We start from the raw sequence: 14,416 nt of genomic DNA, 5'->3' as shown, positions 1-14,416 counted from the left end.
TTGCTGAAGTCAAGGTAGACAACATCCACCGCTCTCCCCTCATCTACCCAGCCGGTCATGCCATCATAGAAGGCTATCAGATTGGTCAGGCATGATTTCCCCTTGGTGAATCCGTGCTGGGTACTCCTGATGATCTTTTTGTCGTCCACTTGCTTGGAGAGGACACTCAGAATGAGTTGTTTCATCACCTTTCCAGGGACAGAGGTGAGACTAACTGGCCTGTAGTTCCCTGGGTGAGGACCTTTTTGAAGACTGGAGTGACATTGGCTATCTTCCAGTCATCAGGCACCTCTCCTGTTCTCCACGACCTTTCATAGATGATGGAGAGTGGCTCAGCAATGTCATCTGCCAGTTCCTTCAGCACTCGCGGGTGCATTCCATCGGGGCCCATGGACTTGTGGGTGTCCAGCTTCCTTAAAAGATCCCTAACCTGACCCACATTGACAGAGGGAAGGTCATCCTTTTTCCAAGCTTGCTCGCTTACCTGCCAGGACTGGGGAGCCTGAGGGCCAGCCTCGACAGTGAAGACTGAAGCAAAGAAGGCATTCAGTAGCTCCGCCTTCTCTGTATCTTCCGTCACCAGGGCACCCATTTCGTTCAGCAGCGACCGCTGGTCTTACGTTTACTGCTGACATACTTAAAGAAGCCAAATGATTGGAAACAAAAGATGCAACACCCCCAATTAGATATGTAGTGAAGTGTGGAACTCCTTGCAATAATATCTTCTGGGTGCAAAAATTATACATGGGTTCAATGGAGGATGGATAAATCCATAGAACAAAAGTCTACTAAGGTTACATAATACACAGGAAACATCCAGGAGGACCTTGGCCTGCAAATAGGGTAAGAAGGCTGTAACAACATTCTGAAGAGGTGTCACTATGCGGTTTTTTTGCAATTACGCATTTCCCAAAGGCATTCATATTTGGTCATTCTCAAATATGATAGAGGGTAGATGAAACTCTAGTCTTACTCAGGCCAGCCTTTCTAATGCTTTTTATTTTATGTCCTTCTGTTTTGTTAAACTTAAGAGAATTTATTCATTTGGGTCTCTGACAGTTCTGACATATTTTCAGAGTACAGCTTTGTATCTTCCCCAGACATGGCCATCTGCCCCTATCTTCTTCATCTGAATAAGTCCAAACTCTCAGTCAATCCTCTGCATAACTCTAAGAAGATAGTGAGTCTCTCACTATGTAAAAATTAGAAATGGAAAAAAAACCTTTCCATTTATACAACTTTACAATTAGATCTATATTATAAGTAGAAATACAAAATGAACACTCATGTACAGAACTTGTATGAGCAAGTCCAAAATTAGGTATAACATATAGTGTTCCTATAGATTTTCAAAGAAACTTCTTGACAGTTTCAATTTATACTATTTGTTATATACTGAATTTGTGCAATTATTTATTTCTACCAAAGCATAGAAATGCTCCTGAAAGCAAAGAATATTTTCAATTTTTTTTCAAACTTGCCAGTATCTTTTTTTAATTCTTATCTAATTACAAACTATCAAACTATCAAACTAGCTACTGTACAGAAGTTATTCAATAACATAGGAAAACACAGACATAAATATTTAATCTTGGTTTATAGTAAGATCTATTCAGTCATTCTGAAACCATTCATGAAAAAAAAGATTTTTGAAGCTAGAATCAAAATTCTGGAACACATGGTGTCATCTCCATTTTAGACAAAATGACAGCAGCTATTCCAGAATGAGGGAGATCTGGGTTCAATTTTGCTCTTTCATGAAATGGCATCAAACTTTCCTTTTCCACAAGAATACTACCACCTGCAATGTGCGCTGATAGGTCTCCCTCTTACATTGTTCAACTAGATCTGGTTATAAAATACCTAGTTAATTAGCTAATGAGTAAGACTGACTCTACCTTAGTCATTGGATATTCACCAAAGGTGCAGAAGGCTTGTTTTCTCAACCAGATAGACCATTTTGTATATGGTGTGGAACAAAATAAAAAGAGACATTTATTACAGCAAATGATAGTAGCATTACAAATGGATTGCAAGGAACAGCAAACAGAAAAAGATTAGTTGAGTTACATGCACAGAGAGTAAGAAAAAGAAATAAAAATTTTGTTTTATTTCAGAATGGTCTTAGAAGAAAAGAAAACAGGTAAAATTCTTTGTTACTGGTTGGTATGCAGTACAGAGAGGTTTGGTGTTTGTTTTGGTTTTTTTTTTAAACTGGAGGTCACTAAGTATGCTCAGAGGACTAAAAGTGCTTTTAAAAAAGCAGGCACGTTTTTGCCATCTCCTTCAGTTCTAATCATCTCACATAGGGCTTAGAAATATAGCTGGTGAACAGAAAGCTTTCTGAAAGATACAAACATTCTGGTAAGGAGAAGAAGCAGAGAAGTGATTATGAATAAGAGGACATGATAACAAGAAAAGAAGAATAGATTGAAATGTAAGATAGAATATTCTAAATAATCCTACAGTCAGTTTAAATGCATTCACAGAGTGAAATAAAACTGTACCACAAACAATACTGTGAGGAACTGAAGACTGAAACATCCTAGCGCTCTTTTCTCATAGCCCTCATCTTGCAATGGCAATTCTTCTGACTGATGAAGTTTTCATGAGCATCCCTCCAGAGCTTGGTCAATCTTATTTACAAAATGTCCAAAGGAAAGATAAGGGAACAATACAAGGCATGCTGACAGCCTAAAGACTAAAATGGTCTGTCTCTGCAAATGGTTCCATTGCAAGTTAAGGAGTTATTTTGCTTCCAGCTTAGTAAAAAGAACCAAAACAGCAAAGCAAAAAGTTGACTAAGATGACAATCAGATAAATGCGAGCATTGCCTATAGTTACTGTACTTCTAGAAATGGCTAAGAATTGTAAACGAAACATTACATAAAATACTTTTTCTTTTGACCTTGCATGTCAGGATAATTACTATAACTGGAAAAATGCACATCGGATATATATAATTAAAAAATGTAAATTATATTGCTTCTAACAATTGCATTCATAACCTGTCCCTCCAAAGAAGCTCTTAAAAAATTCTTTATAGGATTACTGTTGTAATATCTGGTATTCCTTCAGGAAAATATTTTATTAAGTGATGAAGCAGTTTCATGTCTTTTCTGTCATGTCATAAAGAAGAGGATGTGTGCAACTAAATGAAGTGTAATATATTTTGATACAGCAAATAGGCATGTACACAAACATGCATACATTACTTTATGTTTACTTTAGGGGCAAAAAAAGAGTTGAAGAAAGAGCTAATACCTGAAGCTGATTGCAGTGTAACATGTAGTGTTCCTAAGGATCCTGAGGGAAATCTTCCCCAACTTCAGGACAGTCTCTAAGAAATTCTCATCTCCAGCATCATCACAGTATTGCTCTATTTCCTACCTTCCTGCTTGCCAGATTAAGGCCTAAGAATTTAGGCTTTCAAAATTATTAAATGTCTATTAGGTATTACATGGGATTTTTTTTCCCCTGTATTGTCAACAATTGCTAATTGGCTTTATTCACAGTAAGCAAATGATGTGGGGGAAAAGAGCAAATCCTCCAAGAATAGACATTTGAATAAAAGATAGACATGCCCATTGCTCAACACATGCCTATCCACGTGTGGTCAGATGGTTCAGAATTTAGTTTGAAAGGAGATTAGCTATTCATGTCATTTCTTGTTTTATTAACACATCCAATGCTATATCTGACAACAGGGCTTAGAGACCCATCTGCAGTTTTATTCCTTCAATATGCCTGCTTCGAATTGTTTTATTTTCATATTAGTTTACTATTGACTTAGCAATCAGAATGTCCACATGGTTAGTGACATGTGAGACAGTGTGTTTGGAAAGCAGGTTCACACTAACAGCTACTAAGTGGGTTTAGCCCAGATAATTCATTTAAGCCTGGGAAAAGACTGAAAGATATCTCTGTATATGCATTGCTGAAGAGCTAGGTAATACTGTCATGAAGTTTAAGTTGGAAAAATATAACTATCTCCAACAAAATTATTTTTAAATTCAGGTGGCATGGGATTTAGGGGTTTATTGTATCTAACATTTCCTACAAGCACTACTAAAGAAGATCAGTTTCTTGCAAAAAGATATAGTGGTTTTTAATGGAACGGCAGGAGTCAGCTTCATCTACACTAGGCATCGCCTCACTTATCTTTCGGCCATCAGATATTTGGACATTATACACTGCATGTTGACATATTTGTAACAGTGAGATACAATTACAATGAGCTTTATATTGGTTTGACACTGGAAGGTGTAAAGACAATAATAGTTAACAAATAGAAGTTCATAATACTGATTAACCCTACATTTCACTGTTCTGTGGGACAGAGTGTATCTTTGCCTTGGATAACTGTGCAGAGGCTGGAAACAGAAGCAGCAAAAAGAAGGGCAACATAAGGAGACTTTAACATGCTCCATCTGCTGGACAATTTAATCAGAACAAAAAAATAAATTGTTTGAGACAGTACCGAGTATGATTCCCACTAGCAGTTCCGGGAATAGCTCTACTACATCTTACTAATTGCACACAGTTCAACTTGGCTATAAATTGAAGGGAAAAACCAGATAATCTTCACAGATGAAAAAGCTCAAATTAACCTGGTTTGAAGAACGCCTTGGCAGATTTTAGAAGCATAGAATCATAGAATCATTTAGGCTGGAAAAGACCATTAAGATCATCAAGTCCAACTGTTAACCCAGCTGTACTGTAAGCATTAACCTTGTTGTATTGTAAACAAGAAGATGATGAAGAAAATTAAAAACCAGATAAAAGAGGGCTTGAATTTTACCTTCTCAGGCATTTCATCTGGAAAAGAGGTCTCAGTCGAGGATAGGTCAGTACAGGCTCATAATACCAGTTTTTTCAGATGTTCCCTCACTGGAAGTGCAGGTGTCCATATACAGGAGATGGGAATGGTTTCTTTACCAGTATTTGTTGATTATGCTTATTTCATTACATGCCAATATTTTCCCCTTTCTTTATCACTGGAAAACCATGTGTTCTTCAGTAATTAGTAAAGTATTGTTACCAGACAAAGACAGTGTACCATGAACTTACATATAGCACACCTAAAAATACCCTCTAGCAATTAAAGGTATTTTCTTTTTTCTTTGCATTCCTTTCATTTTGTATTTCACTTCCAGCAATTCCAAAACTTTGTAATTGAAGAAACAAGGCTTGAAGAGTCTACATAGACATCACAGTTTGATCTTTTCACATCAGATCTTAATAAATTAGATATTTGAGTAAGAAAGTAATGTTGACAAATATGTGACCTACTTCAAATTGCAGCTTCACTAATGTCACATAAAGGAACGTTCCTGCAGCAGAATAAATTTTGACTGTATCTAGGAATGCAACATAGCCAAGGAATTTTAGACCAGACCTCTAAACCAAGTTTCTAATACTTTCTAAGAGTCATAGTAATATGCTGAATAACTTGATTCTCTCAAAAAGAGAAAAATAAAACTGCAAGCTTATCTTTAAGTGTAGGGTTGCTTTTGCTTCAGAAAAATCAGGCTTGTGAGACAAAACAATTTGATCAGATATTTATTTTAACAAAAGATATGAAGACACTTCTAGAAGAAACCTAAGGTGTGACTCAAGTATTACTTTTTCATTGTAGAATAGAAAAAATTATAGCCCACACATTAAAGATTGACTTCTTGAACTGTACATTCTGGGTTGTCCTAAGGAACAATGTAGCCTTCTTAGATGAATGAAATAATGTTACTCAAATTCAGAAAACAAGACATGTAGAAAGAGTAAGAGCTAAATTAAGATCCTACAGTGGAGATAGACTTTGTAACTAAGAGACAAACTCAGGAAATACCTTTAGATACCATAACAAGATGAGAGAAAAACTGAATGTTCTTTTACACTGAATGGTATACAGAATTTATTGAAAATCTCAAGATTTTCATGGACTGAAAATAAAGACTGCAATGAGATTACCTACAGACAACTGCTGACATTTTTGCTGCATACATGCATCTGAGTAAGGAACTATTTTCTAATCTGAAACAGAGTAAAAATATCTGCAGAATTCTCTTTTTAAGTTCACAGCCCAGTTATACTCAGTACAGGAAGATATAATGAAGTTAATACGGGTTAGAGAAAGATCCATTCTTCTGACTGATCAAGCAGATATGAAAAATGAATTAATCTGGAGTGACAATTTCAGCTGCAAGTGTTGATTGTGCCAAGATGACGTTTCTGAGATGGCCATGATTTTGCCACCTTCAATCTTTAAGATTTACAGTTTCAAAAGAACTTCATGGATGTAGATAAAAAAGCATAAAGCTATACGAGAGAGGCATCTCCCTGAAAGCCCAGACTGCCCTCTTCTGGAGTGAATGATCTTGCACATCTAGTGGTCTGTTCACGGTCAAAGTTATATGAGGAACATCTCACAAACTAAACCATCACCTGATTATCAGGTCTTTAATTTTTCATCTGTGTTATCGTACAAAACACCTACTTAACATGTGTTCAGATGATCAAGAAAATGACTAGCATCTTGCCATGACAGAATTACATACAGTAGTGACTTCCTTGTACAATAGAGCAGACTCACTTTTAGTGTAGAAAGTTTAATGGTAGTAGCTGACATACTTTGGATCTACTGACCTCCAAGTTGAGGTGAAATGCAATGCATTAGAAGTGTGATCATTCACTCTGAATTTGAGAACACTTCTATGAAGTCAATGTTCTTGCTGCAAATAAAGCTGTGAAAATAGGCCACGCCAAAGCTGTATTCATGGTCTGCCCTATGTATACTGGAGTTAGAAGAGTTTCTATCAATTTGGTGCAGGTTTTCCACCAGTTAAACTTCAAAACAAATAACAGAATCTTTATCTTTACTTTCTAGTTGCAGGCAACCTGATATTATGATATCTTCTGCCGCCTATGCAGGCAACGTACACAGTTGTGTTTACACTACAAGACCATCTGATCCCAAAGCTAAAGCACATACTTACTATTATATGTGGACTGTTCTCCAGCTAATTAATCAGAAAATGTTGTCATATGCTGTCAGCCAGATAATATAGTGCTGTGGTAGAGTTCAGTAGTTTTCTACTTGATAGAAATACACTTCTTGAAAATCAGGATCCCTCTTTCAAATCAGGGGATGTAGGGAATTAACAAACACCGTGAGTAAAACTGCGATCCCCAAATATAAAAAGGAATTTTCCCTAATCCACCAGAAGTACAAGAGATCGATTCTTCTTTGGTAGCAGACTATTGAGGTAGAGGTAAAATGATGAAGATTTTAGAATTAGAATAATTTTTTTGTTGTATTCATCACCCACTGTCATCTGAATGATAACGAATCATTGCAAGTTTCCTGAAGAAAACAAAAATCACTGAAATTGAGTAGGGAAATACTAATGCCTTATTTAGATGGCAGTTCCTGATTTAGAAATCCTGTAAAAAGCATTTTGATTGTTTCAAAGGTGGCAACAGAAAACTACTAGCTGCAGTTACTATGAAAATGGGTTCTTTCTGTTTATTGTTTTTTGTTTTTTTTCTGGTCAGCCAGAAGACCCTTGACCCCAATAAGCATGATAAAATAATTTGTTGGGTTTTGCTGATGATGCTATTTTAAAAAAATGAGACACATAAATGCCCAAGAATTTAGTATAGGAGGAAATACTCAAATGGGCACAAATTCTCAATTATTACAGAACTAAACATTCTGTTAAGGTGCAGATCTTCCATGAATTCTCAGAACAAGTTGGCAATTTAGAGGATTGCAATCAAGACATATCATGAATTGTAATTGTTGTCAGTGTAGATCTGGAAAAGGAACAAGAAATCTTTCAGTGAAACAACAGCTAGCTAAAGCAGAAAAAAAGCTGTAGCAGAACACTGATTCTGCTACTCCTTACTGACCATTATTATTCAAGGTTCAGCTTTTAACAATCAAGAGACAAGCATCAGAGGCTTTTCCAAGGGAGACAACTTTGATCTGTTCTTTCTGGATTTTTTCTATTCTCTTTATGCATTAATACTCCTTGTCTCTTGCAGAATTATAGCACTTCATCTATCATTAAGGAGTCAAAAGGACCTTAATAATCAAATTAAAATGCTGGTTTTTGCATTCAGACTAAGATTGTGTCTAATCTGTGATACTATATATTATTTAATAAATTCTAGGATAGAAAACATCTGAGAATTTGGGGTATAGCACTTTTACTATAATTACTTCATTTACTGATGGTAAATGAATGATTTACTTATGGTAAACTGTACTCTTGAAAAACTTGTAGATGTCCAGAACTACAGAACAGTCATTTTGCCTTTGTTATTTTTTCTTAGCTTTCTAGGCAGAGGCAAGAGGAAATTCAGCTTCCACTCAATTCATAAATCAAATAATCCAAAAATTAGAAATGTACAGCTCTAATAAGCATGAGATTACAGTTCCAATTTCAGACCAAATGAAATGCAGTGATTAAAAGCTACTGAGTGCAGTCCAGTGTAAGTTTAACCAAAGATGATAAAAGTAAAGCAAATCCAGATATGATGAACTTAACCAGAACTGTGCAATAGCAGAAATCTGCAGAAGTTCATTATCTAACTCCAGTGAATGTTCTTTCTGTTTTCTTATTTTTGCTTTTAAACATCAAGAAGTATTTAGTATCATTCAACTACCCATAATAAAACTGTGATCACTGAAGAGAATTTACAGTAGAAAAAACACCACCACCACCACTCAAAACCTAAAGAATCAAATGACTCCACATCTAGGAATAGAAGATACCATTCAAATTAATTATTTCCAATTAGGCTTGAAAAGTTTTGCTATATCCATGAATATAAGCACATTCGTTTAGTTTCAAAGATAATGACACAGCCAGTCCAAGAAAAATAATATTAATAATTTCTGATCATTTTAACTCTTTCTTCATCATAACAGATAGGATTTCTCACTCTTAGCTTATTTCACAACAGTTCTTTAAGAGTATAGTTTTCCTTTGATCTAACTATGAAATTAATTATTTTTTGGATCATTTAAAAGCAACAGCCTTCCAAATTTTAAAATCCTAGCAACCAGAATTTTAGAGGATTGATCCCATTCAAAGACCAATGCTACAAAAGCCAACTGGTAAGTTTGTATGGAATTTCAACATTTGTATTATTTTTTATTTTATAGAAATCTAGTTCCATTAATATCTTAAATACAACATCCCTTTAAAAGAAATAACTCCATCTGCATACCACATAAATTAGCTATCACAGACATTTGTTTCAATACATCAGCTTTCCCAAACACTACACACTTCTGCTACAAGTTTAGCCTAAATAAAGCAACTCAAATACGAAATTTGAAGGGACAGAAGTAGCTAAATGCATGGTTTACTGACACTTTCTTGCGCCTGAAGTTTCGGTCTATGAAGAAGAAAATATTTAAATTCTTTTTAAAGCATTTTCATTATGTAAGCCTCTATATACAGCTAAAACCTTCATAGTTACAATCACACTATTACTGTATTCAATTCTTATCATCAGAACAAATATATTAAAGTTTTGCTTTAATGAAGCCCATTACTACTACGGAAACAGTGTTGGGTTACTTAGAAATGTTCCCTTCCTCATCTTTACTGATGATTATTTAATGATTTCTAATTCCATTTTTCCAACTTAAAATTCATATTAGAGTGCACTGACCACACAATGATGAAAGTAGATGTGTATATGAATCATCGTAATTTCAAAAACTACAATATCTAAATTCTTGGCATTTGTGTAAAACAAAGTTTGATTTATTCAAAATATAACATTCAGGAAAAAGTATATTTTAATAATATCAGTCATGAAATATGAGAACCCTTTGCTGAGCAGCAGAAAAAAATATCTGGAAAAATTTTGTGTATCTATCTATGATAAACGTATTTCACTACCAAAGACAACAGCAATTCCAGCTTAAACCCACAGACATACAGTTTTATAAAGCTTTGTTGATAGGCAAAGTAAGCTTTTTTTTCTATACCTGGAAGTTCTCTCTCTTCAACACTGTATTCCAGAGATCCAAAGGAATAATTAGCTGGACTGATTGCAGGAGTAGAAATAAAACTCGTACAGCCAATGGATGAGCTGATTTCAAAATAATTGTGGCTGTGATTCATTCGGTGAAATTCCAGAGAAGATACTATTGATGTGCGCTGCTTGGGCTACAAGAAAAATAGAAGTTTGGAGTGAAAAATACAGAATTTTATATAGTTTTCATTACTTGACATGTAATATATTTACCTAGGGTTTCTCTCTTTTTACTGTTTTTATTTGGCTCAAAGATTATACTAGTAAACATCATTTCATATGACAAGCTGTGGTGTGGAGAGATAATTTCCTTCCAAAATTTGGATTAATCCTTATTAGAAAAAAATGCATGTCTTCATTCTAATCAATTTAATTCAAAATAAAATTGGGTTTTACAGCCTTGCTTATAATAATTGCAATCATCTTTTGATAAGAAAGGGAGCTCTTCACCAGCTGCATTGCTGGGTACATCTTGCAAAACAATTAGACCGCTGATGCCTGTATAATGAAATTTACAAAATAATACCAAGCACTCATCACTCGATAGCAACCCTCTGCTGTTTATTCAATTTATGAAGGGCTGCCTTAAATATTCCAAGACTGAAATGTCTAAAAGCTTAGGGGGAAAGTGTCAGCTTAAAAAACATACATGAAAATCAAACCTTCTTCATGGGTTTTCACAGAATAGTGAAGAACTTGATACTAGTTTGTGTCGGACATTTACTTTTGAAGTGAACCTCTTCATTGACCCCACTTAATGGCTGTGCTTTGGATTGCAGAGCAGCTTCAGAGCACGAGAAACTCATTCCTTTTGGGTGGATTTACACCATAAGGTACATTACAGGATAGTACAAAATGTGCTCCAACTCCTTACAGCTTTTTGACCATAGGACCACGCTAAAGCCAGCCCAAATTAAAACCAAGGAAATCTATATTGTGTGATCATCAGGTCAGCAACAACTTTTTCACTACACAGATCTGTTCCCATTGCACTGCACTACTTATCAATATAGACATAAACTTAGTGCTCGATTCCATGGACTATAAGCCACGGAACACTGATGGTTTGCAATGTCATGCTAAATAGTCTGTTGCAGCACTCATCTGGCTCCATACTCAAAATATCCTATCCCCATGATGCTCCTCGCTGCTTCAAGACCAATGACCTGAAACATTAAATGTCTCCTCCAAAATAGAGGAAGCCCTGCACGCAGGTATATAGCCATCTGTATATTTATTTCATGACAGTGAAAAACATCTCAGGAACTGCTGCCTTAGATAACTAAAGCTGGGAAAAGTAAATAGAAAAATAGAGTAAAGCATGGTTTAACTCTTCTTCGTTTAGCATGTCAGGCTTAACAGGTCAGAATATTTGTAAAGGTCAAGAATTTGCTACTTATTAATGTCAAGACCAAATTATTGCCCTGGGAGCAATAAGATCTTCCTTGGACCATGAAGCCATTTGCCATCCCTTACTAAGAACTACCTGTTAAAATACAATCTGTCCCAGCGGAGTAATTTTCAATTTTGTTTGTGGTCGATTTCATTTTTACGTTATGAGCCCTGCAATGTTTGTGTTACAAATACAGAACTAGACTGTTTTCACTAAAAAAATCACTCTTTCTGTTGGAATGTCAGACAAAAACTTAAATAGACTTAACTTTGCATAACATTGATTGTTTGTTAAAGTTGTGTTGGGCACCATGTGAATTAACTCTGTCCTCTTAAAACCGAGAAAAATTACAAAGGGTAAATTTGGGCATTCATCTGGAACTCATCTACAGTCCGTTGAGGGGTTTTACTTTCTTTAATAATTAAAACCAGCTTCTGCTTTGAAAGGCTGACTCCTAGGGCTAGTAATTTCATGGGAGAGTTCAATGAACAGGGACAGACTCCAACAACAAACAGTCCAGTTAAAAGTCATTGGGACCTGAGCCAAAATAACTCTCTGATCAGACCAAAAATATCCATGTGTACTAATTAAACCTAAACTGCACACTTTTTCTAGGCAGCGAATTCATCAATGCCCTAATTATTTCTAAAACTGGAAGAGATCTCCGGTCACTTAGGAACGTGTTCCTAGCCCTTTCCCAAGCAACGCTGTCTTTGTGGTCTTGCAGGAATTCAGCTTCTGAGTCGAAAAGGTGACACTTCAAGCACCAGGATGTGCAGGATCCCTGTTTATTCTAAAACTGAGACGGTTCCTACCTAAAAACACAGCTGGGATGGTCCAGCTCAGTCTTCCTAAGCAGCTTCTGACCTTTGTCCAGTCAGGTTTCCAGCCACTGCTCTGTGTGCCCCTTTCTTGGAGCCGGAATAGCAGTATCTGATGCACCATACAGCCTTTTATTAACTTATGGGTGATCAGCTGTTTCACTATACCTTGGTGTAGTTTTGCAAGCTACTGTAACATCTTTTAAAAGTTTCACAAAAATACCTGCAAGGTCTTGGTGGAGCACAGAGAGAGGGACAAAACAAACCAAAAAACCCCCAAACTGTTCTGAAGTGTTTTTAAAGATCTTTAGTTTGCAAATGCTCACAGATTCTGAAAATGTGTCTATCAACGAATAGCTTTGATTTGCTCTGGAGACATGGGTTAATAATATAAAATATGTCTAAAGGGATTTTCAAAGATGATTGTGGATGCTAGAAACATGTTTTCTGTTTGTTTGTGCTAACATGCAACCATCTGCTGACCTGGGTGATACAAAATACCTCCTATATTATTTTGGGTTTTGACATAATTATTATTAATTGAGACAAACATATCTCAGTTTAATATGTCTTTCCAATCTAAGGATTCTGTACAGAACCTCACACAGCCTCTAGTGCTCTACAGCATAACATTTCTGCTATACTGTTTGGAGTTAACAAGGTCTGTCTGTCATAATTATACAGGAATCTAGCATCTGAGGTTTTGTAGCTAACTAGAGGAGCCTTTTGCACCTTTTCTGGGTCCTGTAAAATGTTATGTTGTTAAAGTATGCTAATTGTTCATTAATATAAGCTGAGATATGCAGTAAACCAGTTTGTGTTTACTGCATCCCTCTGCCTGTGTTTCCCTAAAGTACAGTTTGCACAAAAAATGTAGAAAAAAATGGGGGTTTCTAAAGTTAGGATTGAATTAAGTTCCAGATAAAAAACTAACTATATAGCATAGCTATTTACATCTACACTAAGTACCTAATCTCCCATTATGGTCAACTGAGATCTAGTCAATATAATCAAAGGACTCCAGAGAACAATTCACCTCACCCAGTCACCTGGGTTCATTTGCCTTAACACAGGTATCCACCATCATTGGACATTCCCTGGGGCATCCCACCTGGCCTCCAGCTGCCATCCAGAAGAGTGCAGGTTTCCCCTATTCCATATCCAACAGCCTCCATGTGCATGTCAAAGACACCTTTGTGGCACCTCAGTTGACATTAGATGCCTATTTTTAGGCAACTGAATTGAATCCTACATCTCTCCTGAGCATGATGGGAGATTAGATATCCAAATCAGACAGAGATTCTTATACACAGAGATGATAGCATAGGTGATGCAGTCCCCCAGACTGAATCCCACCTCTAGCTTACATGTAGACACTCTGGATACCTTACTTAATTTATTAGAACGTGGAGCCAAATTACAGCCTTACTGGCAGAATGTGCAGCCAGCAATTAACAAGTCGCTTACTGGAGTCTTGTACCTTGGTTTCCTGGATTGCGTCTTTCAAAGCTAATCCTTGAGATCTGTCAAGATAGGTCCTGAATAATTCTAAGACTATTTACTATATGCAATACCATAATATCCAGGAAATGTAGTCAGAGGTCAAGGTTTTATATCTGTGGAGATTGTACAAACACAAAACTCTGTCCCAAAGAGATGATTCTTCCTTTATTATTTGTACCAAAGCCAGCTTTGTTAGCCATTGTGTTACGTCTGCCTCATGCTGCTCAGAAGGTCTGCACACACTTAGATAACCCTTGTGAAACTGTAGCATACTTATGGCTTAACTTCACTCCAGTAAGCACCTACAAATTTGTCCCTAAGTACATTTTCTTTATGCATTACATTCATGTATTTAATTTACTTGTTATGTGTAAATCTCTTTAATGACTGGTTTTGTTTACTTTAAAATGTTTCTTCATGGCTATTATTTCAATTGTCGTAATACTGACCTAGAAAACTGTAGACTATCCTAAAACAGCATACCAAATCAGACTAATGAAGAAAACTTATCATCAATGCAAAGGAAAAAATATATCAATAAAAATCTTTAAAGATATTGCAATAACAAGATTTAAATAACATACAGATCAGGCCTAATAAGAAGAATACTTTCATGTTAAGTCAGTAGTGAGCATATATCAATGAA

The 14,416-nt window shown here is 35.9% G+C and overlaps 1 protein-coding gene across 3 annotated transcripts in view; it reads right to left on the bottom strand.

The window, feature by feature from the left end:
• The window catches only part of ANKS1B (ankyrin repeat and sterile alpha motif domain containing 1B), a 449,446-nt gene that overhangs the window by 257,655 nt on the left and 177,375 nt on the right, over positions 1–14,416 (bottom strand). For all 3 annotated transcript variants that reach the window (XM_035901046.1, XM_035901047.1, XM_035901048.1), the window contains one exon: positions 10,007–10,187. In XM_035901046.1, coding sequence (XP_035756939.1) covers positions 10,007–10,187 — 181 coding nt within the window. The remainder of the gene's footprint in view (positions 1–10,006; positions 10,188–14,416) is intronic.

The sequence above is a fragment of the Egretta garzetta genome, unplaced genomic scaffold (genome assembly GCF_000687185.1).
Source record: "Egretta garzetta isolate BGI_Z169 unplaced genomic scaffold, ASM68718v1 scaffold38, whole genome shotgun sequence".
NCBI classification, from domain to species: Eukaryota; Metazoa; Chordata; class Aves; order Pelecaniformes; family Ardeidae; genus Egretta; species Egretta garzetta.
This window is presented reverse-complemented; position numbering and strand designations above follow the sequence as displayed.